The sequence below is a fragment of the Cricetulus griseus genome, chromosome 8, assembly GCF_003668045.3.
Source record: "Cricetulus griseus strain 17A/GY chromosome 8, alternate assembly CriGri-PICRH-1.0, whole genome shotgun sequence".
NCBI lineage: Eukaryota > Metazoa > Chordata > Mammalia > Rodentia > Cricetidae > Cricetulus > Cricetulus griseus.
In genome coordinates this window covers 98,408,156-98,431,092 of record NC_048601.1, presented here as the reverse complement: position 1 = coordinate 98,431,092, position 22,937 = coordinate 98,408,156, and the positions used below count along the sequence as shown (strand labels likewise).

The window sequence follows — 22,937 nt, the reverse complement described above, 5'->3', positions numbered from 1 at the left end:
GAAAAATAAGCAAGCAAACAGCGTGGCTGCAAACACCTCTGGGAGAATTTTGCATTATAATGAGTAAAATTTACTTTGGATCACCTCAAAAGTGTATGTGAGAATAATTCCAGCTTTTGGCTAGTCCTTGGACATCTCTCTGAAGGGCCATGTCAAGACATGAGAAACATTTAAAAGCAGCAGATTTTACCTAAGTATAGCAGCTTGCTCCTGCAAATGCCTACCTAGCAACTACCTTCCTACTTCAGATGGTTTCCCCAAAACTTCATTGCATTTTTTTTTCTGTTCTTCAGATCTGAAAGTTTTAAATCTCTGCAGTTGAAGGCAAGGTGGGGTGGGGGTATCAGAAATACTCAGAGAGACATGCATGTAAATGCAAGAGAGTGTATATGTGAGTATATTGCCACATATAAGCACAATGTGTAGGTCAGTCCCATGCAGGCTCCCAGGTTGTCAGTTAAGCCTCTGTGAGCTGCTATGAGCCCGGGTGAGTTGATTCTGTGAGTTTTCTTGCGGTGTCCTTGGTCCCTCTGCCTCCTACAGTCCTTTCTCCCCTCTACTGCAGGATTCCCCAAACTTGCCTAATGTTTGGCTTTGGGTTTGTATCTGTTTCCATCAGTTGCTCTCTAATGACAACTGGGCTAGGCACCAATCTGGTCACAGGAGATGGCCAGTTCAGGCTACCTATTCACTACTGCTAGGAGTCTAAGCTGGGGTTATCCTTGTAGATGCCTGGGAGGTTCCCTTGGGTCAGATTTTACCCCCTTTCCAGTCCTCTCCCCTCCACGTCCTTGCCTACCCGATTGCTCATATCCCCATCCCATCCAGTCCTCTTATGGGACTCCTACCAGTGGGAGCAGGGGCTGTCTCTGGCTCTTTTACAGGCTTTGGGGACTTTATTCCTTCCTCATAATGGGTTGCTTTGCCCAGCCTTAATACATGGGAGGTGCTTAGTCTTACTGCAACTCGATATGCCTTGTTTTTGTTGATATTCATGGGAGACTTGCCCCTTTCTTAACAGAAAAGGTGGAGGAGTGGACTGGGGAGTGGGGCCAGAGAGGGGGAATGGAGGAGAGGGATTGGAGAGGAAGGAAGGGAAACTGCAGCCAGAGGTAAAATACATAAATAAATAGTGATTAAAAAATAAACTTATTTAAAAATAATCTTGCCACAAGAGAGTGACTTTCTCCCTTCAGCTCAGATTTCTCTCCTTTAAATGTACCTTTCAAGGCAGTTAGAAAAACCCAGACAGCTAATGCAGTGGAGGGCAGGGAAATTCCCAAATACTTCCCAGACCAAGCAGTAATAACATATGAGCGCATCACTACTTATAAACGAAAGCCAAAAACATCAGTTGGTTTTAGGTTGAATCAATAAATCCTGTCCCTTATCTGCTCATGGCCATTCTACAGCCTTCCTTCAGCCAGTAGATTAAAAAACAAACTAGAGAACAAACATCCTGTCCTTCACCCTTCTTCCCTACTGTAACAGTGCAGGAGAAAGATGCCTGCAGAAGGAAGGAAGAGAAGAAGCCCTGCTTCCCACCCCAGCTCTCCCAGTCCACGTGACCTGGAGGGGTAGGGACACACAGACCCAAGCTCTGAGGAATGCTCTTTGTTGTTGTTGTTTTAATGAATAGAACTTGGCCTAGAAACCAAGTGGGACTCCCTTTGTTTTAGTTTGCTTTCTATTGCTGTGGTAAACACAATGGAACTTGGGAAAGGAAGAGTTTATCTTACAGCCTACAATCTATCATGAAGGGAAATCCAGGGTAGGAACTCATGGAAGGTACCTAGAAGCAAGAAATGAAGCAGAGGCCACAGAGGGGTGCTGCTTACTGGCTTGCTCCCCATTGCTTGCTCAATCCATTTTCTTATACAACACAGGACCACCTGCCCATGGGTGGCACAGCCAACAGTAGGCAGGGCCCTCCCCACATCAATCACTAACCAGCACACCCTTTAATAGCCAATACATGCAAGCTGGAATCTGATCCTGACATTAGAGGACTCAAGAGGCAACAACACAGAAGGAAAAACAATGTGTGTGTGGGGGGGGGGGTGGTAGGAGGACAAGGAAGAGAAGGATGAGTCCTTCATTGTTTATGCCTGTGGGTTTAAATATTCCATTACAGACTTATATACAAACAGGCTGGAGATAATTTTCAGGACTCTGTCAGGAACCTGACGTCATTCCCATTTGTATACACAGTTTTACCAACAAGGCAGAGCTAGGTGAAGAGAGATGGATATTGGCTTTCCCAACTAAACAAAAACTAGGAGAGGAGTGGTGACATCTGATAGTCTACAGAAAGAAAAACTTATCCAAAGACGCTTCCAGGCTCTTCATGGGACAGGGTGGAGGCCTACAGTGAGACAGGCACTGAGAACATGAGGGAGGAGGGGCCAGAGGAAGGAAGCCAGCCTCCCTTCGGTGTGCGGGGAAGGAGTTGCCGAAGTCTGATACAGACCACTGAAACAGAAACCAAACATGCTGACATTTGCTTTCCATAATGGAAAAACAAAGAGACTTTATCTGATCTGGCTGCCTAAGGCTGAGGTAAAAATACTGAGACAAAAATGAATACCGCTAGAACCAAGGAAGGAAATAATGCCTCCTTTGACTTTGCCTTCGATTCAGCTTGCCTATGTTTCTTCAGCTTGGAACTCTGTTCTAAAATCCTATGCATGCCTTTAATCCCAGCACTTGGGAGGCAGAGGCAGGCCTCTGTGAGTTTGAGGCCAGCCTGGTTTACAGAGTGAGTTCCAGGACAGGCTCCAAAGCTACAGAGAAACCCTGTCTCATAAAACAAGCAAACAAACAAAAAGGAGTAAACTGGGATGGAGAGATGGTTCAGAGGTGGAGTTAGGTTCCCAGCACCCACATGGCAGATCACAACTACCTGTCTCTCCACCCTCAGGGAATCTGATGCTCTCTTCTGCCTCCCTAGTTGCCTTTACTCATACATGCATGAACACACAGAGAAATGGCTTTTTAAACAACAGAAAGGAGTCAAACAAGATACAGAATTCAAGTGGCCCTGTTCTATATCTGAATTCCTTCCATGGCCATCGATATGATATCTATATACTGTTAGGTTATACATCCTCTAGGCAAAAACCAAACCATACCACCTGCAACCAATTCCCCACACCTGCCAACCACAGAAAGCTGCCATGACCTTGGCATTCTTCCAAAGAGTTGAGTCTTCTCCCTCCCCCCATGCCACTGAGAGCAATCCCAGCTATGGCCAGACCTAAGACAACCTTGAATTATATGTACAGACTTCCTACCTTATGACTCCTGGGATAGAGGCTAGGTCACATGGTATGGAACTACCCCTCCCCACCCAAAAACCTGTAAGTGCAAGAAACCTTTGTGCTATGGAACTGAAAGGTTTGTCTCTTCCTTCTGGGTCCCTTCATGCAATTATGGGATGGTGCTGTCAGCCTCCTAATACCTGGAACTAAAGGAGGTTGGAAGTCATTTTCCCTCAGGATCCCAGCTTGTCACACGTGGCAACTATCTCTCCTAATGCCCTCCTACCTGAAGGCTCATCATGGTTGCCCATGCCTGTAATCCCACGACTCCCCTAATCATGCTCCTTTGAAGGGTGGTTTGCCTCACCTTCCTTTCTTTGAACCTCCAGATTTCTTCATTTCTTTAACGTGCATCCTGGGCTGTAACCTCACAGTGCACCATGCCTCCTTCCCCTAACAGCCTCAGGATGGCAAAGGGCAAGGTGTGGTTTCTACAAAGTCTTTACCTTCCCTGACTGGAGTTTCTCCCTCCTCTGCTTCATCGTGTCCAGAGCCACCCCCAGGTCGCACATAAGCCAAAATTGAGATTAGGGCACTCCTATAAATCTGTCCTGTGGTGCATAAGAGGCACCTACTGTAAGTGGAAACAGAAATGGCAGTGCCTCAGGTGGAGGAAGCAAGGCCCCGCTCCAGAGGAGTCAGGATGCTCAGAAGGATGGGAAACCCAGTGGCCCCTTCAGGGTGACAGTGTCATCACAGTTACAGAGCAAATTCCTCTGAACTGGAACATTCCATTCTGGGCGGTAGCTCATTAAGACCCAAAGCGTCCTAAAGGGAGGTTTGCTAAGAATAGAGAAATAAACAACTCAGGGAGTTCCAGAAACATACAAGGCCCCACTCTGCCTAAGATTATATAAGCAGGGAGGATTGCTAAGGAGGCTTAGATGAGCCAAACTACCTAGAGAAGATTCTTTAACCCATCAAGTTGCTTGTAAGCTATGTAGAGAACTCCAGAACCCTGGGTCTTACAAGTTGGCACTCATGCTTGTGTGATTTTAGATAACAATGTTGCCTTTGAGTCATCTGTGCCCCTGTAAGCGTCCCCTCACCCACACGCATCAGTTACCTCAGTAAACTCATGGAATCACCAAGTGGAACTTTGCTGCTATCCTTATTTTGGTCTATGACCTCCCAGTCTACGCCAGATGCTGATGAAATGGCGCCCTCTCTTGGCCTCCAATGTTTGTCAAGCCCCAAGGACTGCCCCTGCTATGCAGCGGGCTGGGATCTCGGCAGGTGGAATCCTGGGCATCTATATGAGTGGCAACTAAAAGCACCCTTGACCAACTAAGCCATCATTTCTTGAGATCGGGCTGATGACAGGAAACTGGGCACCACCAAATGTGCCATTGCACACTGAGGCAGGGGAATGGTGATCACTTTGCACTGCCCCAGCTAGTCAAGCACCAATAGCAATCTCAGAGCCTCTCCTGCCAGTGCCATCTTTATAGCTTCCCTTTTGGTCCTCGCCTCTGACAGATACTTGGCAAACACTTCACGTTACTCTCTTGCCTAGTACACTACACTCTTTGTGGTGGAGGCTCAATGCCTCACCTTCTAAGCAAAGTAAAATGTCTTTTGTTCCCTGAGACCCCAACTCACAGGTCTGTCTGTGGCAGGTGATCCCTGAACATTCAGTGGGCTGGGTTCTGGGAGAATCAACTTCACTACAGTCACCTGAAAGATGAGCATAGACGTGGGGGATTACTTTGATTATGTTCACTGAGGGGGCAAGCCCCACCCACTATGGGAGCCACCATTCCCTAAGTGGAGTGGAGAAAGTGAGACAGGCAGCTGTGTGTTTGAATTCATCATTCCCTGCTTCTGATGTGATGTGGCCTGCTGATTCAGGGTCCTGCTGCTTTGACCTCCCGATGCATGAAGACAGCAGAGTAAGATAAAACCTTTCTCCCATAAGGTGTTTTGTTTTGTTTTGTTTTGTTTGTTTGTGAGAGCATTTATCACAGCATCAGGAAAGAAGACTAAGTAATGGCCAAGAAGATTCTAAACCCTTGCGTTACATTCACTTCACGCAGTAGAATGGAGGCAAACCCTGAAGAAGAGCGTGACGTCACAGACATGCAGCTGCAGCCATGCTCCACGGCCACTCTTCTGTCTCCACACACACCAGCTCAAGGCGCAGCCCTTCCCAGCACACCATCTGTATCAACAAAGAGCCCACACCTTTCTTCAAGAGGTATTTTTTTGGGGGGTTGTTTCTGTTTAATTAGCATTGGGAAAATGACACAGTATCTATTTATGGAACAAAGGACATTGGAGTGAGGACAGTGGGGAGACAGGAAGAGAAAGGGGGCTGCATAGGGAACCAGCTGTGTGCTGCAGGGCCAGCAGAGGCCCTGGGAACAGATGCTGCCCTCTCGGGATCAGTCTGTTCAGGGACACGTGCGGGCTCACGCAGGGTCTTTGTAGAAGCTCATAGGATACCAGGAATCTCCTTGGTTGGGGAGGGAGGTGTTGAATCCCCCCCAAGAAGCTTTTTCCCTGTCTCTTCCTCATCCTGAAAATAAAATAGGAGGAAGAAATCAATGAATGGGAGAAAAGCATCAAGATGAAGCATGGAGGTCAGCATCATCGATGGACAGAGAAAAGCACGAGGACGAGGTCAGCATCATCGATGGACAGAGAAAAGCACGAGGACGAGCTTAGCTTCAGTGTTTGAAACAAGCAGAAGAAAGGGGGGACGGGGGTGGCAGCCTGACGGGCAATGCAGCAGGAAGGACAGGAGGCAGAGTAGGGGGTGAAGCACGAACTCGGACAGAGTGGGAAGTGAGAGTGAAGGACAGCATGGAAAAACACGAGGTAGCAGAGGTCAGACTGGACATAAGATGGGTCACAGTCCCCAGACAGCGAAGCATAAGTGAGGACCAGGGACTTCCTAGGTCAGGTGCTCATCCCTTTTCAATGCCCAGACCCCTGATGTCCAGCAAGTCCCTTCCTGAGTACTCACCAGGGTCTGGGAGCTCCGGCCACACATACTTTGGAGACTCAGTCCCAGGGAAGCCAAAGACACAACAATCTTCAGGATACAGACAACGGTGAGCATGATGCAGATTGCTAGGAACAGGTTCTAGAGGCAAAAGAGGAACAGGCCCAGCAGGAGTCAGCTCCTCTGAATCACATTGTCACCTTACCACAGCCACACCCAGCCTATGCCCTGTCTAGCAGATACTTCTCACCAAGGCCGGTGGCATCTTCTGGTGATGGGGTGGCCACCGCGTCTATCCCACTTGCTTGACTGGTGAAATGACACCACGCCAACAATGGGCAGCCCTTCACTGGCCCTGTGGCTTTTATTCCTGCCTCTTGACAACCATACCAAAACTCCCCACCTGGGACCTTATTGCTATGCTGAGAAGCCAGAAGCACATGAAGAAGCTGCTATAGGTCCTCAGGCTAACAGCCCAGCTGAGCTCCCAACCAAGAGCCATCATCTTCCTGTTACATTAGTGCCTTGCTGTGAATGCCCAGGCCCAGTGAGCCCTTAAACGATCACACCCACTGTCTCTGCCTGCAGCTGCATAGAACACCCAAGTGTCTGTCTGAACCCAGCCAGAGGACTGTGAGAACTATAAAGTGGTGTTTAAAGCCACCATGTTAGGGGGTGATTCTTATGCATCAATAAGTAGATAACCAGAATGGCCATTCATGAGAAGTCAGAGGGGTGACCTACTGTCTGTTCCCCCACCACCGCTGAGTCAGGGAATCTTCATGTATGGAGGTCTGAAAATGCCTTCAGCTTGAATGACAACTTCCAAACCAAAGCTAGGGTGAGGGCCAAGTTCACAGAGCCTTCATCCTTGTTCCCCGGGAACTCCAATTCCTAAAAACCAAGGCTGTTGCATGACCCAGGGAAACCATGCTTCCATTCTCACCATCATCATGCCCAGGTATTCTTTGCACCTCTCCGTCTTCCAGACTGAGTCATCAGTGAATCGCACTCTCCCATACTCACTGTCCGTGCTAGACTGTAAGGAGTCACATGTGGACCTGATCTTGACTTGGTAGAAAGCACTGGTTTGCCAGATTAAGCTGCTCACACCCAAAACAGTAGAGGCCACAGCTGTGGCAATGCAAGCCAGGATGAGCAGACGTGATATATGGCCCTGGAAGAGAGAGGTCCGGATGCAGATTCTGCAGTCAGTGGAAGAATTGAGAACCACAGCCTCAAACCTGCTCATCTTTCCCTGCTGCTATAGCAGGAAGTCCCTCCCAACCCTCCAGGAAAGACTCATTTTATTGGTAACTAAAGGGTAAAATGTAGAATAGTGCTAAACTGCTAGGTCTTTTGGAGGGTGTAGATGGGACAGGGTTGATAAAGAGGAAGCCTGAGACTCACAGACAGTTTTCCCTGTCGCTTCTCATGAATAATGGTGCCAGCTCCAGCTATAATCGCCTGGAAAAAGAAGACAGCATAAAAAAAATATTATCTCTAGTTTATTCTCCTGGCTAGGTTTCCCATTACCCTTCCACCAACAGCTCCCAGAACACCCCAAGTAAAGCAGGGTTCAAAAGACATGCAAGTCAACAAAAAAGAAGCACATGGGGGCAGACACTTGTCACCAATGTCCTGCCCTTAAACAAAAACAAAAAACTAGGCATCAGAAGGTTTTCTCCAGTCCTGAGGCAACAGTTTCCTGTTTGTCTCCACTGGGCTCCTTGCTAGCTCCTTACTTACCACAGACCCTGACCAGAAGGCACAGCCAGAGGAACACAGCTCAGTCCAGGGTCCTAAGTAGATACACACTCCAAGAACACAGCTCACAAGCCCCAGCAATATCTGGGTGACCTGCAAGACAGGAGGAAAAAGGTCAACTGTCTTCACATCCCAAGGGGAACTGCACAGCTCCAAGCCAGGTGTGGGCTTCACCACCTCCTCTGCTTTGGCCTCCCTGCAGCTCTGATTCTGCAAAGTTCTGTTCTGACATCCATTGAGTCACACTGGCCTGCTTTTTCCCTCTCCCCTCAGGCTGTCTTTCCTTCAATTTTTCATGACACTATCAATTCATGCTGGTTGATTCTTAACATTTTATCTCATTCTCCCCTAGGAATATCATCCTGAAAAATCCTGCACCTAAGCTCAGTGTCTCACCCCACCCTAATCCTCATATCCAAACATAATGTGGAGGGCTCTGTAGTACACACAAGATGTAGTGTTGAGGGTGGGAGATGAGCGTGCTGAGAAATACTCGAGCCCTTGGATTCAATCCCCAGGGCCAGATAAGACTGGATAAGGTAATCCATGCCTAGACCTATCATCATCCTAAATCCAGATTCCTAAACACAGTGTAAGAGCACCATTTAAACACCAGTGTAGGAACACAATCTAAACACCAGTATAGGAACATAATCTAAACACCAGTGTAAGGACACAATCTAAACACAGTGTAAGAACACCATCTAAACACCAGTGTAAGGACACAATCTAAACACAGTGTAAGAACATAATCTAAACACAGTGTAAGAACACCATCTAAACACAGTGTAAGAACACCATCTAAACACAGTGTAAGAACACCATCTAAACACTAGTGTAAGGACACAATCTAAACACAGTGTAAGAACACCATCTAAACACCAGTGTAAGGACACCATCTAAACACAGTGTAAGGACACAGTCTAAACACAGTGTAAGAACACCATCTAAACACAGTGTAAGAACACCATCTAAACACAGTGTAAGAACACCATCTAAACACAGTGTAAGGACACAATCTAAACACAGTGTAAGAACACCATCTAAACACAGTGTAAGGACACCATCTAAACACAGTGTAAGAACACCATCTAAACACAGTGTAAGGACACCATCTAAACACAGTGTAAGGACACCATCTAAACACAGTGTAAGGACACCATCTAAACACAGTGTAAGAACACCATCTAAACACAGTGTAAGGACACCATCTAAACACAGTGTAAGAACACCATCTAAACACAGTGTAAGAACACCATCTAAACACAGTAGGAGCACAATCTAAACACAGTGTAAGAACACCATCTAAACACAGTGTAAGAACACCATCTAAACACAGTGTAAGGACACAATCTAAACACAGTGTAAGAACACCATCTAAACACAGTGTAAGGACACCGTCTATAGCAGAAAGGGTAGTATGGCATCACTAGACCAGCTATTCTATGAGAGCAAGAACTGAATATTCCAACACAGCTGAAGCACAAGAATGACCTCAAAATAACTTTATGAAGATAATAGAGGTCATTAAAGTATAAATGAAAAAATTCCCTTAAAGAAATGGAAGAAAAGGCAACCAAAAATTCGAGGAAATGAATAAACATTTTAACAAATGCCAAGAAAACCAAGATAAAAAGCAAACAAACAGCTGACAGGAACAAATAAAACTGCTCAAGACCTGAAAATGGAAAAAGAATAAAAAAAAACTGAGGGAATTCTAGAAATGGAAAACTTAGGGCCAGGCATTGGTGGCACACGCCTTTAATCCCAGCATTGGGGAGGCAGAGGCAGGCAGATCTCTGTGAGTTTGAGGCCAGCCTGGTCTGCAGAGCGAGTGCCAGGATAGGCTCCAAAACTACACAGAGAAACCCTGTTTCGAAAAAAAAAAAAAAGAGGAGGGAGGGAGGGAGAGATAGATAGATAGATAGATAGAGAGAGAGAGAGAGAGAGAGAGAGAGAGAGACACCTCAACATCAAAGACAGACATTACCTCAGAATAAAGGGTTGGAAAAAGATTTTCTAATCAAACAGAACAAATAAGCAACCTAATGTAGCAATCCTAATATCTAACAATATAGGCTTCAAACTAGAATTAATCAAAAGAGATGTAGAAGGATATTTCATATTCACCAAAGGAAATAATCAACCAAGATGATGTCTCAATTCTGAACATCTTTGCCCTAAATACAAAGGCACCCACATTTGTAAAAGAAACATTACTAAAGCTAAAATCACATATTGAACCCCACACATTAATTGTAGGAGACTTCAACACCCCATTCTCACCAATGGAACAGGTCATCCAGACAGAAACTAAACAGAGAAATATTGGAACTAGCAGATGTTATGACTCACATGGACCTAGCTGATATTTATAGAACATTTCACATAAATACCAAAGTATACCTTCTTCTCAGCACCTCATGGAACCTTCTCTAAAACTGACCACATACTCAATTACAAAGCAAGTCTTAACAAATACAAAAAAAAATGGAATAGCCCCTTGTATCTTATCAGATCAACAACAACACTAACCACATAAAGTCTACAAATTCATGAACTCAATGATGGAAGATGTCCTTCTGTGTGCTGTGAATATATGTTTGTTTCTTTTATTGGTTGATGAATAAAACTGTTTTGGCCAATGGACAGGAAGGATCTAGCCAGGCTGGAAACCCAAACAGGGACAAAGAAAGGTAATAAATGGAGTCAAGGAGATACCATGTAGTTACTGGGAAGGTAGGATATCTGAGCATTCTCTGGTAAGCCAAGACCACATGGAGACATATAGATTAATAGGAATAGGTTAATAATTAAGAGAGAGCTAGCCAACAAGAAGCCTAAGCCATTGGCCAAACATTTTATAATTAATATAAGCTTCTGTGTATTTATTTGAGACTGAACAGCTGCAGGACCAGGTGGGACAGAAACTTACATCCACAAGTGGTACCCAAATGTTTGGCAAGAATGTCCATGTAAAACCTAGGGATTCTAAACACAAAAGAACAGAATCAAGCATGGCTTCTTGGTAGCAACATTTTCTTGGATGTATTCTGTTTGCTAGAGGCAAGCAGAGGCAGAGGCATGACTCCTTTAAGAGAGGCTTCCTGACTCAGTGTTAGTGCCAAAAACCACAAGGTTCTTTAAAATGGTTCTATCAAATGCTTAAATGGTTCCACCAAATGCTTAAATGGTGTTTATGAGCAGCTGGCAGCATGCTTCTTGGTGGTGGGTGGCATGGACTAGAAACTGAACAGAGTTATGGCAATAAAAATAGCTCCCACCAGTACCCTCACCATGAAGCTAGACTCTCAGGAAGCCAAGGAATAGGGCGGGCTCAGCCGACACTTTAATCTTAGCCATGCTGTTTAACAGATTAAAGACAGATGTCGTCAGAAAAAGATAGAGATACACAATAAAGGCAGATTAATAGGGGGAAAAAATCTCTAAACGGTTTATAATATATTTAAAAATATATGTGTGCTTGGGGGGAGGAAAAAAAGGATAGAGAAAAAGTAGCCAGGTGAGGATAGCACACGCCTTTAATCCCAGCACTCCAGAGGCAGAGGCAGGTGGATCTACAGAATGACTTCCAGGACAGCCAAAGGTACACAGAGAAACCCTGCCTCAAAAAACTAAAAACTAAAAATAAAAGAAATAGAGTAATAAAAAAAATCCACAGAGAGTCTGGATACTGTATGTTCTTGTGTTGTCCCTAAATTGTTTGACTGCTGAGGGAGGAGAAACAGCTGCTATCAGACATTTGATTATAAATGCTGCTGGATTAATCCAACCTATATATTTGAAAATGTCTAAGGACAGGTTACTTTGGAAAAGAGGTTCTGCTTTCATTTCCACAGAAGATGAAAAGCTGTGGATTCCTTCCAGACAAATATGGTTTGATCAAGCAAGACCCCCTGAAGCAGGGGCCCAGGTGATCCAACTTCCAAAACAGCTGAGATGATGGAGCCTCAGACTACTACAGCCAGGAGTCGGCCATGGTTCTGGGTTTTCTCAGGATCCCCTTGGGACTGACCGTGCCCCCAAACAGCAGAAAGCAATTTGGAGAGAACTACACCTGCCACACCAAATCCAGTAGATTCCGTGTGACAAGTCCCACAGACTGCAGCAATAATTTCAAAAGAAGGAGGTCTCCTGGAAACGGTTGTGGAATCTCAGCCCGAGAAAAATATTGGGCTGTGATTCTCATGGCAATTTCTCTTTGTTTCTCTATTCCTTTTTCCCCCCACATTAACAAAATGTTCCTAAAAGCCTATGCTGACATTTTAAACAAAAGAAATAGATAAGAAATCATCCCCTGAGATGGGGTCACTAGCCATGACCTCATCTCAGGAAAAACCAGCGATTTCCAAATCATTCACATTAAGTACAAACAGTAAAAACTTTCCCAACAATAAAATTTCATATGGCAGTACATGTGTCATCAAAAGTGGGCTTAAGTAACAAAAGCTTTTAATAAGAAAGAGTTAAAATAGTTAAATACTTCAAAATAGTTAAAATAGCTCAATATTTCAAAAACTCACAAGAACTAGGTAATAGATGTGAAACAGTAACTGACCATAAAAATATATTAATTTGAATTAAGAAATATGTGGTTAGCCTTGGATGATCCCATGTTAGTCAGGACGGTCCTATGTTTTGATTAATCAAGGACAATTTTATGTTTTGATTAACCCTGGGTGGTTCTATGTTTTGGATTTCTGTGTCACTGTGCCAAGTAACAATAATGTCATATGTTTGTGTTTGTTTAACAAAAGCATCCCCTGAGAAAATATCTCTATAAAAAACCTTGTTTGAGAACTGAAAATACACTCAGATTCAGACTGCCTCTGTGTTTGTTTCTGTCTGTCACCGCTGGATCCTTACCCAACTATTCTTCAAGGACCCTCATCCCAGGGACTCCCATACCCAGCTGGGGTGGTCCATGGCAGATACCCAAATTCCTAAATATTGTTTATAAATGTTTGTTTTCATTTAAATGGGGTTTCATTTCATTTAAATAATAAATGGTTAATGATCACAGTCAATCTCTTTCTAAAGAAAAAGGGAATATGATACAGAAAGAAATACTTTGCATTTTTATGGATTTTGGCTTATTGATGCAAATTTAAGGCCTACTTTGTTATATGTATATTTCTACTCTTGTTTAGGTATTTTGTTTATATAGCTCTTTTAAAAATGTACTGTATAATTAAATATAGATTATAGACAGTCACCTATAATAGTCAAAACTTACAGTTATGTTAGTTTTCTAGAATTACATGTATATATTTCAAATGGGTAGGCATTCTTCAAAACCTTTTGAAGATCTACAGAATATGACATTTAAAAGGGGCTTCATCACAGAGATGCAGGAATGGTTTAACATACGAAAATCTGTCAATGTAATCCACCATATAAAGAAACTGAAAAAAAAAAACCCACATGATCATCTCATTAGATGCTGAAAAAGCCTTTGACAAAATCCAACACCCCTTCATGATAAAAGTCTTAGAGAGATTAGGGATACAAGGACTATACCTAAATAAAATAAAAGCAATATACAGCAAGCTGACAGCCAACATCAAATTAAATGGAAAGAAACTCAAAGCAATTCCACTAAAATCAGGAACAAGACAAGGCTGTCCACTCTACATTTAGTCAATATTGTACTTGAAGTTCTAGCTAGAGCAATAAGACAACAAAAGGAAATCAAGGGAACACAAATTGGAAAAGAAGAAGTAAAAGTATCAATATTTGCAGATAACATGATAGTATACATAAACAACACCAAAAATTCACTCAAGGCTTTTTAGCAAAATGGCTCCTTATTATTAGACCCCTGGAAAACTCAGGCCTCCGGGGTCTCAGCCCAGGACCGAGGTCACCCCAATCACCAGGCATATTCGAGAGCTTGATGCAAACTGCATGAGGCTTTATTGTTTTTTTAAACAAGCTAACCCCATGTTAGCTCGGGTCTTTCACCCACCCGCCATGGCGGATGGTTAGCAAAGACAGCTTCAACCGGCTGCAGAGAGATCTTGTAGGGCAGCATAAGGGGAGTGTCTAGGGGTACGCACAGGCTCAGGATTGGTGTGGCTCCAGGCTTGGAGGGCTTGCCCTGTGTTGATTGGCCAACTGGTTGTTATGGCCCATAGGCTCTCCCAGGGTGGTTGCTATGCTCTGTAGGTCATTGCTGTGCGCTTGTCCGTAAAGTACACCCAGGGTCGTAAAGCATAGCACCACCAGCTAACTTCTGATTGGCTCCTTGCCTCGAGGCAGGCATCTGACCTCTTAGTGACCAAGGCAAGGTCATAGCGAGCACGTGTTACTGTCATGGCTGCCAAAATGGGGGGCTGGTCCCTTCACTTATCTTCTGTGAATCCCTCTCTCTTCACTCTTTCCTGTCACAGCAGTGGCTACCCTTGTTCCTGGCACTCCTTTACTGTGAAAGTTCCTTCCTCTCTCACCCTGCTGCTCCCCATCCAAGCCCATCCCTGCTCCGCTCAGGGCCTTGCCCAGACGCCATTCCTCATGGGTGGCACTCTGCCTCTCCCTGAGGGTTTCCTTAGTGTTGTCTTGCATCTGCTGCCTTCAGCCCCCATGAACTCCAGGAAACAACAGAACTCACAGCCCTGAAATCCTCTCCTGTCACCCCGCCTCAGGCTGACACAGTTCTCTCTGCACCACAGAGGGGGTTGGTTACTCCTTTCCATGCAAATCCCGGCAGAGAAATGTCTAAAACCTCTCCCCACATGCCTGCATCCTTCCTTTGTTCTTCCCTGAGGGGTCAACCCGCTTTCCCTTGCATCTATAAAGAGGAGAGTCTCCAGTCTCTGTGCCACCTCACTAACCCACCAACCCCCTCACTCTCACCCCTAGAGCCAGCTGCCCGTGATGGATGCTGGCCTTGGAGGGCTCAGTGTCCTGAGGACAGGGGAGAAACTTCAGGGAGCCCATGGCTTTCAGCAGCTGCTCCCAAGCTGGTTTCTGGTGAATGTGGATGTTGACATGAGTGGACTGGGGGAGTGCAGAGGCCATTTCAACCCCATTCACAGTCACTGTGGTTTGGGTCATCTTTCCTGGTGGGGAAAACAACAGGTGGTTACCATGGAAAACAAATGGATGAAATAAGGGAAAACGGAGTAACTACGGCTCAAGGTCAAGATCTCCGGAGTGCAGAGATCAATGTCACAGTGGCCCTTATTTGAGGTTCAAACAATTTCTAGAGCCTTTCACCAGGCACAGTCCTGGACTCCCTCCCCAAAGGATTAATGGATGTTATTGTTTGAACATGCAGGGCCTCTGTTTCACGCTTGGTCTTGGCTGGCGGTGCTGGTGGGGGAGGCTGTGGAGACTTAGGAAGTGGGGACTGGTTGGAAGATTAAGTCAACAGGGATGTGCCTTTGAAGAGCACCCAAGCCCCTCCCACATCCATTTCTCCCTCTCCCTCCCCCCTCCCTCCCTCCCTTCCTCCCCCCTTCTTCTTCTGACCACCTGGAGGTGAGCAGCCTCTATCACCACTCCCACTTCCCAGATACTCTGCCTTGCCTTGGGCCCAGAGTAGTGGGCTGACCTCAGAGCAAAATGTCTGAAACAGTGAGCCACACAAGGAAACATAAATCTCTCCTCCTTCAATCTGTTTTTCTCAGTAACATAAGGCTGTCTAACACCGCTTGGCTTAGGTCCAAGTGGGACAAAAAAGAAATCTGAGTTCACACACACACACACACACACACACACACACACACACACACACACACACACTACTTTTACTAGTTAAAAAGTTGAAAAGGGGCCAAGAAGATGGCTCCATGGGTAAGAACTTGTTGTATAAGTATGAGGACCAGCCTGCAGATCCCGGAACCCATGTAAAAGTTGAGCAGGTGTGATGGCTTCCTGTGACCCTAGCATTTGGGAGGTAGAGACAGGATTCCCAGGAGAAGCTGGCCAGTTAAGCTCTGTGTTTAACTGAGAGAAACCACCTCAATTAAGTGGAGAGCCATCAAGGAAAATATGCAATTTCAACTCTGGGCTTCAATCTGCATGCTCACATACATGTGTGTGCAGTTACACATACACACCTGTGCCCATGTGCATAGCAACACACATGCCCACACACTATCCAAATACACACAAAAGTGCAAATGTTAAGAGTATAGCTTTAAAAATTCCCCTTTTTATCTTCTCCCAGTTGCCTATTGCCTTCCAGATGGGAACTAACATGACTAGTTTCTTGCAGAGCCTCCAGTGGCATGTTTTGTACACAAGAGTATGGAAAAGTATTTCTTCTCCCCCTGCGTCACAAATGGCCGCTACCATACATGGTTCTGTGCACATGGTGTTGATGGGTCAGATACTCGTGTGTGTGTGTGTGTGTGTGTGTGTGTGTGATAATATTTGAGCACTCTCCTATTGACAGATACTCAGGTTATTTCCAATCCCTTTGTATCATGACCAGGGTAGAATAATGCATTTGTAGTGGCTGTTGTCAATTACCTTCCATGGATGTTGGAGCAATGACCATATGTGAGGGACATCCAAGAATAGAGCTTCTCTCCCCACTCCCTGAGTGTGCTGGCAATTTCTGCTTTCTTTAGTTTTACATAAGAGAAATTACATTCTATTATACGTTTTAGCTTAATGCAATAGATTGCTGCATTTTCATTGCTTATCTTGAAGTTTGACAAGTATCTATCTTTATGAAAACATAGCTACAATCTAGACGTGCATTGCAAAAAGTTCCCTCCAGGTGTGGTGCTCATCTTTAATCCCGACACTCAGGAGGCAGCGGCAGGTGGAGTTTTGTGAGGTGGAGGATAACCTGGTCTACATAGCAAGTTCCAGGCCAGTCCAGGATACACAATGAGATCCTGTCTCAAAAAATAAAAATAAAACTTCCCTAATGCCCTCTCCCAGTAAATTCCCCTGCCTGGCTTTTTACATTGGTTTCTGCAATGGTTTTGAGTGTTCTTTCATAATGTGGTTGTCTGCCTTTTTGTTTCTTAGGGACATTTTTTATTACTTCTTTTGTAAGTTCTTCATTCTGATAACTTCCTGAATTTTTTTCGTAAAAGTTCTTTGTATATTTGAAAACTTACTGTTAGCAATATGCACTCACACACCCACATAAACAGGTACAAGCATGATTCAAGAAGAAAAGTTGGTATGTGTAATAATCCCCAGGTATGGAGGCAAGGACCCACGGTGCTGGTCCATGTATTCACTTCTGAAGAACAACTTCTAGTGGGGTCTACATCACCTTTCTCCCACTGACTAAAAGCACTGTCCCGAGTTTCCATAGAGCCTTGAGCCCACAAGGTCTTCTTATTCTGCCTACTTGAATGTCTGGCAGCCTCCTCACCACTGGTACCATTCTAACCAGCATAGAGTTTAACGCTTCCTGCCTGCTTCCCAACTTTCTCCTGTTACTGGTTCAGAATTGGCATGGCCATCTTAGCCCCTCTGATCAGATGCTTATATCCAAAAGAAATTCTGTCCAGGCAACTCTACTGGGCAATCTGGCTGAGTATCAGTTTCAACTGGATATTGATAACCACTCCAGTCTCACCTCTGTCTGCATTCATTTGTAGTCACCCCACACCTTAGTTCACTCTTCATTTCTACTTACCTGGGGCCTCAGAGTGGCAACTCTTCAGGAGGGAGGAAGAGACTTTCGACTTCTTCACAGAAACACAAATAAAGGCCCCAGATTCTCACCTTCCCTTGAGGTTCCAGAAGTTAGGGATGAAATCTCAATCCCATCTGTGTGCTGGTCCCCTCCGGACCCCCCAGATCCACCACTGCCCTGGCCACTCAGAAGCCTCTATGCTCATCACTGCTGCCACCACTCCAGAGAGTGGCTCCCTGATAACCCTCAGTGCCCAAGATTAGAGAAACGCCCTGTGTCTCCACTCCACAGCCATCCCATGCCTGCTTGGTCTCAAAGGCCCCACTCTCGGAGTGCAAAGTGAGGCTCTGGCCTCCCCAGCCTCGGGCATGTTTCTAGAGTCACAGCCTCTGTCCAGAATGTCCCTCCCTCCCTGGAGTCCTACAGGAAAGCAGCCTGAGAGGAGAAGCAGCATCCTGGGCTAGGGTGGAGCTCCAGGAGTAGGCTTGAGACCCCTCCAGAGAAGGGGTTCTGTGCTCCAAGACGGGGCACCCTGGAGCTGTGAAGGGCCCTGCCTCACCTGCTATCCTCTGAGAAAGGTAGGGCTGGAGCAGAGGGGTCTGGGAGGAGCTGACTTGGAGCTGATGACCCCCAAGGTAGATAAGAGGAAAAAAAAACCTGAGGAAGAGGTGGAGGGATGGGGGCCAGCAAGTAGCTGACATGAAGGGGCCCCACTTGGGGGGTTCCATCTGGAGTAGATGGCTAGCCCTGCTGCTACTGGATGCAGGTGACATGAGGACACACATACACTCAGGATAGCACAGACCCACAGTTGCTCAGAAAGCTCTCGCACTGATGGTACTGGAGAGAATACTCTCAAAGATCCCACAGGAGTGATCAATGCTACCCCCAGCTCAATGCCTACCTCACCCACCATCCCCAGACTCCCAGTGCCCAATGAGGAACTGGCTGTTGGAAAGCCCCTGAAGGGGCCCTCGGTCCCAGCTGCCTACCAGGAAGTGCTAAAGTCTGGTCATCTTCCCTCCCCTTCTGGCTCCCACCCAGTTTCTTCCTCCTGCCAGGGCTGAGGTTCTCAACTACAGCCAGATCCTCCCTGTGTCCCTGGTCTTCCCTGCTGCACACTCCCCTGGTCCCGGAGGAAAGCAGGTAAGACAGTCCACCCTGTCCTGGGAATCACTTCAGCATAAACCCCTTTCCCAGTCCACCCTGCTCTATCCATTCAGGAGCTTGCCAGGGCGTGGGCACTGAGAGGTACCGCTAGGGACAGGTGTGGCCTATCTCTGCCACTCAGTCCTGTGGGGACAGGGTCAGTCAGTGCTAAATGCTCATCCCAGGAGACAAAGGGCTCCAGGTGAGGTGGTCCCAGGGACTCCTGATAAGGAAGAGCTGTTACAACAGAAGCTGGGGGGGGGGGGCGGTTAAAGGGACTTGGGCTCTGATCTGGGACCAGAGAACTCTGGGAGAAGAGGCTGAGAAAAGAGACCCAGTCAGGAGTGAAATGGAGAGGTAAGAGACACGGGCACTTCTTGATCTAGACACCAGGTCCCTGAAGACCATTGCAGGGGACACAAAGCAGAGGTGGGGTGAAGAGGGAGCCCCAGCAGCAGCATGCTTCCCTGACAGACAACCCTCCAAAAGAGATCCCAGGTACAGCTCCAGAGCCAGAGGCAGCCATTCTGTGTCACTGAACTTGCCAACTCCAATAGGCCTGAAAGTCTGCCAGATATTCCTTCCTGCTATTCATTCTCTCCCTCACAGATGATGGAGACTGCACATGTCGGTGAGGTGGCCCTTAGGGCCCCACAGCCCACCCACATTGATGTGCACATACACCAAGAGTCTGCTCTGGCCCAACTCCTGCTGGCCGGATGCTCGGCGCTACGGCTCCCAGAATCTGCCTCGACCAGGAGTCTGGGTAGCAGCAGGCTGCTGGTGGCCTCCTGGGTGAGAGTAGCTACATGTTTCATGGGCTGGGGAGGGACACCCAGCCTGCCTAAGCAAGGGTCCTTCTTCTTGCTTGCCACCCTTTCCTCTGGCCACCCTCTATGCCCAAGACATTGTCAGCTGCAAGCTAACGGGTGGATCCACTATTCAGGAGCTGTGTTCTCAAGTCCTCTCTCTTCCAGGTGGTGCAGATTGTGCTGGGGCTTCTGAGTGTGGTTCTGGGTGGAATGCTCTACATCTGCCATTATTTAGCCATGAACACCTCAGGTGCCCCCTTCTGGACTGGGATCGTGGTGAGTGTGGCATCACGAAGGTCCCCGGCTGTCAGAGGGGAGAGGGGTAATGTTCTCTTTGCTTCCTGCACACCACCACCATCGAGGTGACATCAGAGAGCATGTAGCCAAACAGACTGAATGGTGTAGGCCAGTTTGGTGCTTGTGTAGATGACACCAGTGAGGAAATGGTTGCCTGCGCAGTCGCAGGTCAGCTCTGCTGTCTCTTGCCCCATGCTTCTCCCACCAGGCTGGCAGCCACACCTCACCATCAATGGCAGTCATCAGTTAAGGCTCTAAGGGCTCACTCATCTCTGATATCTGCCTCAAGACAGGGGACGTGGAGCATGTCAGGCAGGGAGCATCTCCTACTTCCTTTTGCTCATCCTATGGGGATCCAGGGATGTATTCCAACATGCTGTTATCGCCAATGTGTTGAGCTGGCTGTGTTGAGCATGGTGGGTACAGAGAACTTTCTGACAGACCCACACTCCCAGAACAGCAAAAATACATGTATTCATTGAGAACAGAGATTAAAGTAACTATGCTAACCCATCCAATGGCAGAAGTATATAGATTTGTTCTAGAATAGTCAAAAAGACTCAGGTGTTCACGGGGCTGCACCAGACTTCCTGCTCTTCTGTCCTCATCATATGGACCTAGTAGCTGGTAAGTCGGGAGTCTGGGCCTGAGGCTGCCTAAAGTCACATCCTGCACTGACAGCTTTTCCAACAATTTGGGACTTTGACCCACAAGATCCCTGGTCCTTGGAACTTTCATGAAGAGTCTCGTGTGATTTTAAAAGAAGATTATAGGAACAGACAAGAAGATACCCACCTGGCTTAACCATGTGCACTTAGGTGTCACTACAACAGTGTCCCACACCCTCGCTGGTCAGATCCAGGCTCATCACTCTGCACAGTTACTCCACCACAGACAATAGAGCATTGCAGAGCACCTGGAATGCAGGTAGAATGGCATAGGCCGTCAGGCTGGCATTACAGATGAGATGAGGCAGAAGATGAATGGGCATTTGTATTTCCTATGCTGATCCTTCTGGTTCAATATCTCCCCAGGCTATGATGGCTGGATCTGTTGCCTTCCTTCACAAGAAACGGGGTGGTACCTGCTGGGTGAGTTTAGGACCAGGCAAGACCCACACTCTGCCTTGAGGCTATGCCAGGCCTCCTGCCCCATCACACACAGGCTGGTAAATCTGAATCTTCAAGGTCTTCCTCCTCCTCTTTCTCTACCTAGGCCCTGTTGAGGACCCTTCTTGTGCTGATGAATTTCTGCATGTCTGTGGCTGCCATTGTTCTTGGAGCTTGTGAGTTCAATGTTTACCGATACTATCTCAGAGATGATGTCTGTGTGAGCTACTCTTCAAATCACTGGCCCACCAAGCCCCCCAACACCCCAGGTCCTGAAGAAGCGGATAGGATAGGCCTGTGTATATTCTACACAAGCATGCTGAAGGTAAATGGCCATGGAGAAGGGCACCTGCAGATGGTAGCAGGGAGACAAAGATGGGCAGGAGAAGGTACCCCTCCCTCTAGTCTTGGAGATTGGTCTTAAAGATGCAGGGCTGAGAAAGCCAGAAACTGTTTCCTCTGCTGTGGATGTCACATTAGGAAAGAAATACTACCAGACACAAGCCATGAGTGTCCCAGGATTGCAAGTATGTCAAGGGTTACCAACACGGTAAATGTATGCCCTCCCTGTCACTCAAATCACAGCTCAGCTATTGAGGAGAATGGAAAAAGTTTCTGGTGAATTCTATTCCCTGGACCCATGATCCCTCCCCAATCCAGAAGCTGTAGGTTTGGAGGTGAGGGGTAGAAAGTGACCTTTGCCAGGAGAGAGAATGGAAAGGGGCAGGAATGTAGCCATCACTCCAGCACCGTTGTCTTTTGCCCTGTGTTCCCAGACCCTGCTCATAAGTCTCCAGGCAATGCTCTTGGGTGTCTGGGTGCTGCTGCTCCTGGCTTCTCTCACCCCTGTGTGTGTTTACTTCTGGAAAAGATGCTTCACAAAGATGGTAAGTCTTTGTGTCAGTGCGTTTGGGGCAGTGGCATGTTCAGATGAGACATCCATGCAAGTCCCAGGAAGAATCATGTCTTTCTCTCCCATCCCACAAGGTTCCTATTTCCAACCAATGTCCCATCCAAAGACCCCAGGAAGGCATAGACGGCCACATCTATGCCAGGCCTGTGGAGCTTTTTGTCAAGGGTCCTATGCAGCTGAGATTGGCGCTGCCTGGCTCCAGAACTAGCTGGCCTGGAGCACAGGACCCCGATTTCCCTTCTCTCCCTGTCACCAACATCTTGCTCTGGCCTCTTCCTTAGAAAACAGACGAGAAGAAACTGCTGGGTGCAAATGTGATCTAGTTCTGCCTCTCCCTTGCTCTGGGTGTCCCTCCTTCCCAAGCCTGAAAGAAGAATCAGCACGAGCAAATAGACCCTATCCCACTGCCAGGCGTGACCACTGCCTGGCTCCACCCAGCATCACAGCTGCTCACAGCAGACTTGCTCATTTCTCCTTTACCTTCACCATCTGTGTTCCTTCTCAGGCAGTGGCTTGATAATAAAGTCTCATGTCATTGCTACCAGATTCTGGCTTTGTCACTCCAGGGAGTTCTCATTGGCCGGGAGGCACAGCAGTATGAGGACATTAAGTCTATGACACGCCCCACATAGCTCCAACCTCCTACCCAGGTCTAGAATCATACAACCCGAAAACAACTAACTGGGTGTGTAGGGTGCAGGGGGTAGAGACTCTGTCCCCCAAATTCTGATTTAAGAAGATGGGTTTTAGATAGTTGGATGAATGGGTTTTTATTTTTACTGTTGAGTAAAATCAAGACACAGACAGCATAACACCAAGACACAATCATTTCAGAAATCTCATTTATTTATTTTTGGGCTGTTTAAGATGGGAACTTGCTATGTAGCCCAGGCTGAACTTGAATCCATGATCCTCCTGCCTCAGCCTCCTGAATCTGGGATCACAGATGTGTATGGTCATCCTGGCTCTGAAAACATTTTTTTTCAAGTTAT

At 46.6% G+C, this 22,937-nt stretch overlaps 2 protein-coding genes across 6 annotated transcripts; one reads left to right on the top strand and one right to left on the bottom strand.

The window, feature by feature from the left end:
• Window positions 1-5,518: 5,518 nt before the first annotated feature.
• Tmem176b (transmembrane protein 176B) lies at window positions 5,519-18,373 on the bottom strand. 3 transcript variants are annotated; one of them, XM_027428465.2, is made up of 8 exons: window positions 18,225-18,362; window positions 17,666-17,687; window positions 14,911-15,116; window positions 8,017-8,127; window positions 7,678-7,734; window positions 7,214-7,444; window positions 6,289-6,408; window positions 5,519-5,838 (listed from the first exon to the last, which is right to left on the bottom strand). In XM_027428465.2, exons 3-8 carry the CDS (start codon window positions 15,109-15,111, stop codon window positions 5,755-5,757), a joined length of 804 nt encoding a protein of 267 aa, XP_027284266.1. In that variant the 5' UTR covers window positions 15,112-15,116; window positions 17,666-17,687; window positions 18,225-18,362; the 3' UTR covers window positions 5,519-5,754. The 3 variants fall into 3 exon arrangements, with proteins under 3 accessions (XP_027284266.1, XP_027284265.1, XP_027284264.1); XM_027428464.2 differs by having other exon boundaries at window positions 17,666-17,759; window positions 18,225-18,357; XM_027428463.2 differs by lacking the exon at window positions 17,666-17,687 and having other exon boundaries at window positions 18,225-18,373.
• A 280-nt stretch (window positions 18,374-18,653) lies between these two features.
• Tmem176a (transmembrane protein 176A) lies at window positions 18,654-22,491 on the top strand. 3 transcript variants are annotated; one of them, XM_035448798.1, is made up of 8 exons: window positions 18,682-18,811; window positions 19,201-19,312; window positions 19,424-19,609; window positions 19,792-19,902; window positions 20,958-21,014; window positions 21,139-21,357; window positions 21,809-21,919; window positions 22,227-22,491. In XM_035448798.1, the coding sequence occupies exons 3-8, from the start codon at window positions 19,424-19,426 to the stop codon at window positions 22,266-22,268; spliced, it is 726 nt and encodes a 241-aa protein (XP_035304689.1). In that variant the 5' UTR covers window positions 18,682-18,811; window positions 19,201-19,312; the 3' UTR covers window positions 22,269-22,491. The 3 variants fall into 3 exon arrangements, with proteins under 3 accessions (XP_027284269.1, XP_035304690.1, XP_035304689.1); XM_027428468.2 differs by lacking the exon at window positions 19,201-19,312 and having other exon boundaries at window positions 18,654-18,811; XM_035448799.1 differs by lacking the exons at window positions 19,201-19,312; window positions 19,792-19,902 and having other exon boundaries at window positions 18,654-18,811.
• Window positions 22,492-22,937: the final 446 nt, after the last annotated feature.

Bases quoted from the DNA above. Each gene is read 5' to 3' on its own strand.
- Tmem176b (XM_027428463.2), bottom strand. From the start codon at position 18,366: ATGTCAGCTACTTGCTGGCCCCCATCCCTCCACCTCTTCCTCAGGTTT. The intron at 15,117-18,224 runs GTGAGGCAGGGC...TTTCCCCACCAG, and splicing joins CCTTTCTCAGAGGATAGCAG to GAAAGATGACCCAAACCACA. The intron at 7,445-7,677 runs GTGAGTCTCAGG...TCTCTCTTCCAG, and splicing joins AGCGACAGGGAAAACTGTCT to GGCCATATATCACGTCTGCT.
- Tmem176a (XM_027428468.2), top strand. From the start codon at position 19,424: ATGATGGAGACTGCACATGTCGGTGAGGTGGCCCTTAGGGCCCCACAG. The intron at 21,358-21,808 runs GTAAATGGCCAT...CTGTGTTCCCAG, and splicing joins TCTACACAAGCATGCTGAAG to ACCCTGCTCATAAGTCTCCA. The intron at 21,920-22,226 runs GTAAGTCTTTGT...CCTCTTCCTTAG, and splicing joins AAAGATGCTTCACAAAGATG to AAAACAGACGAGAAGAAACT.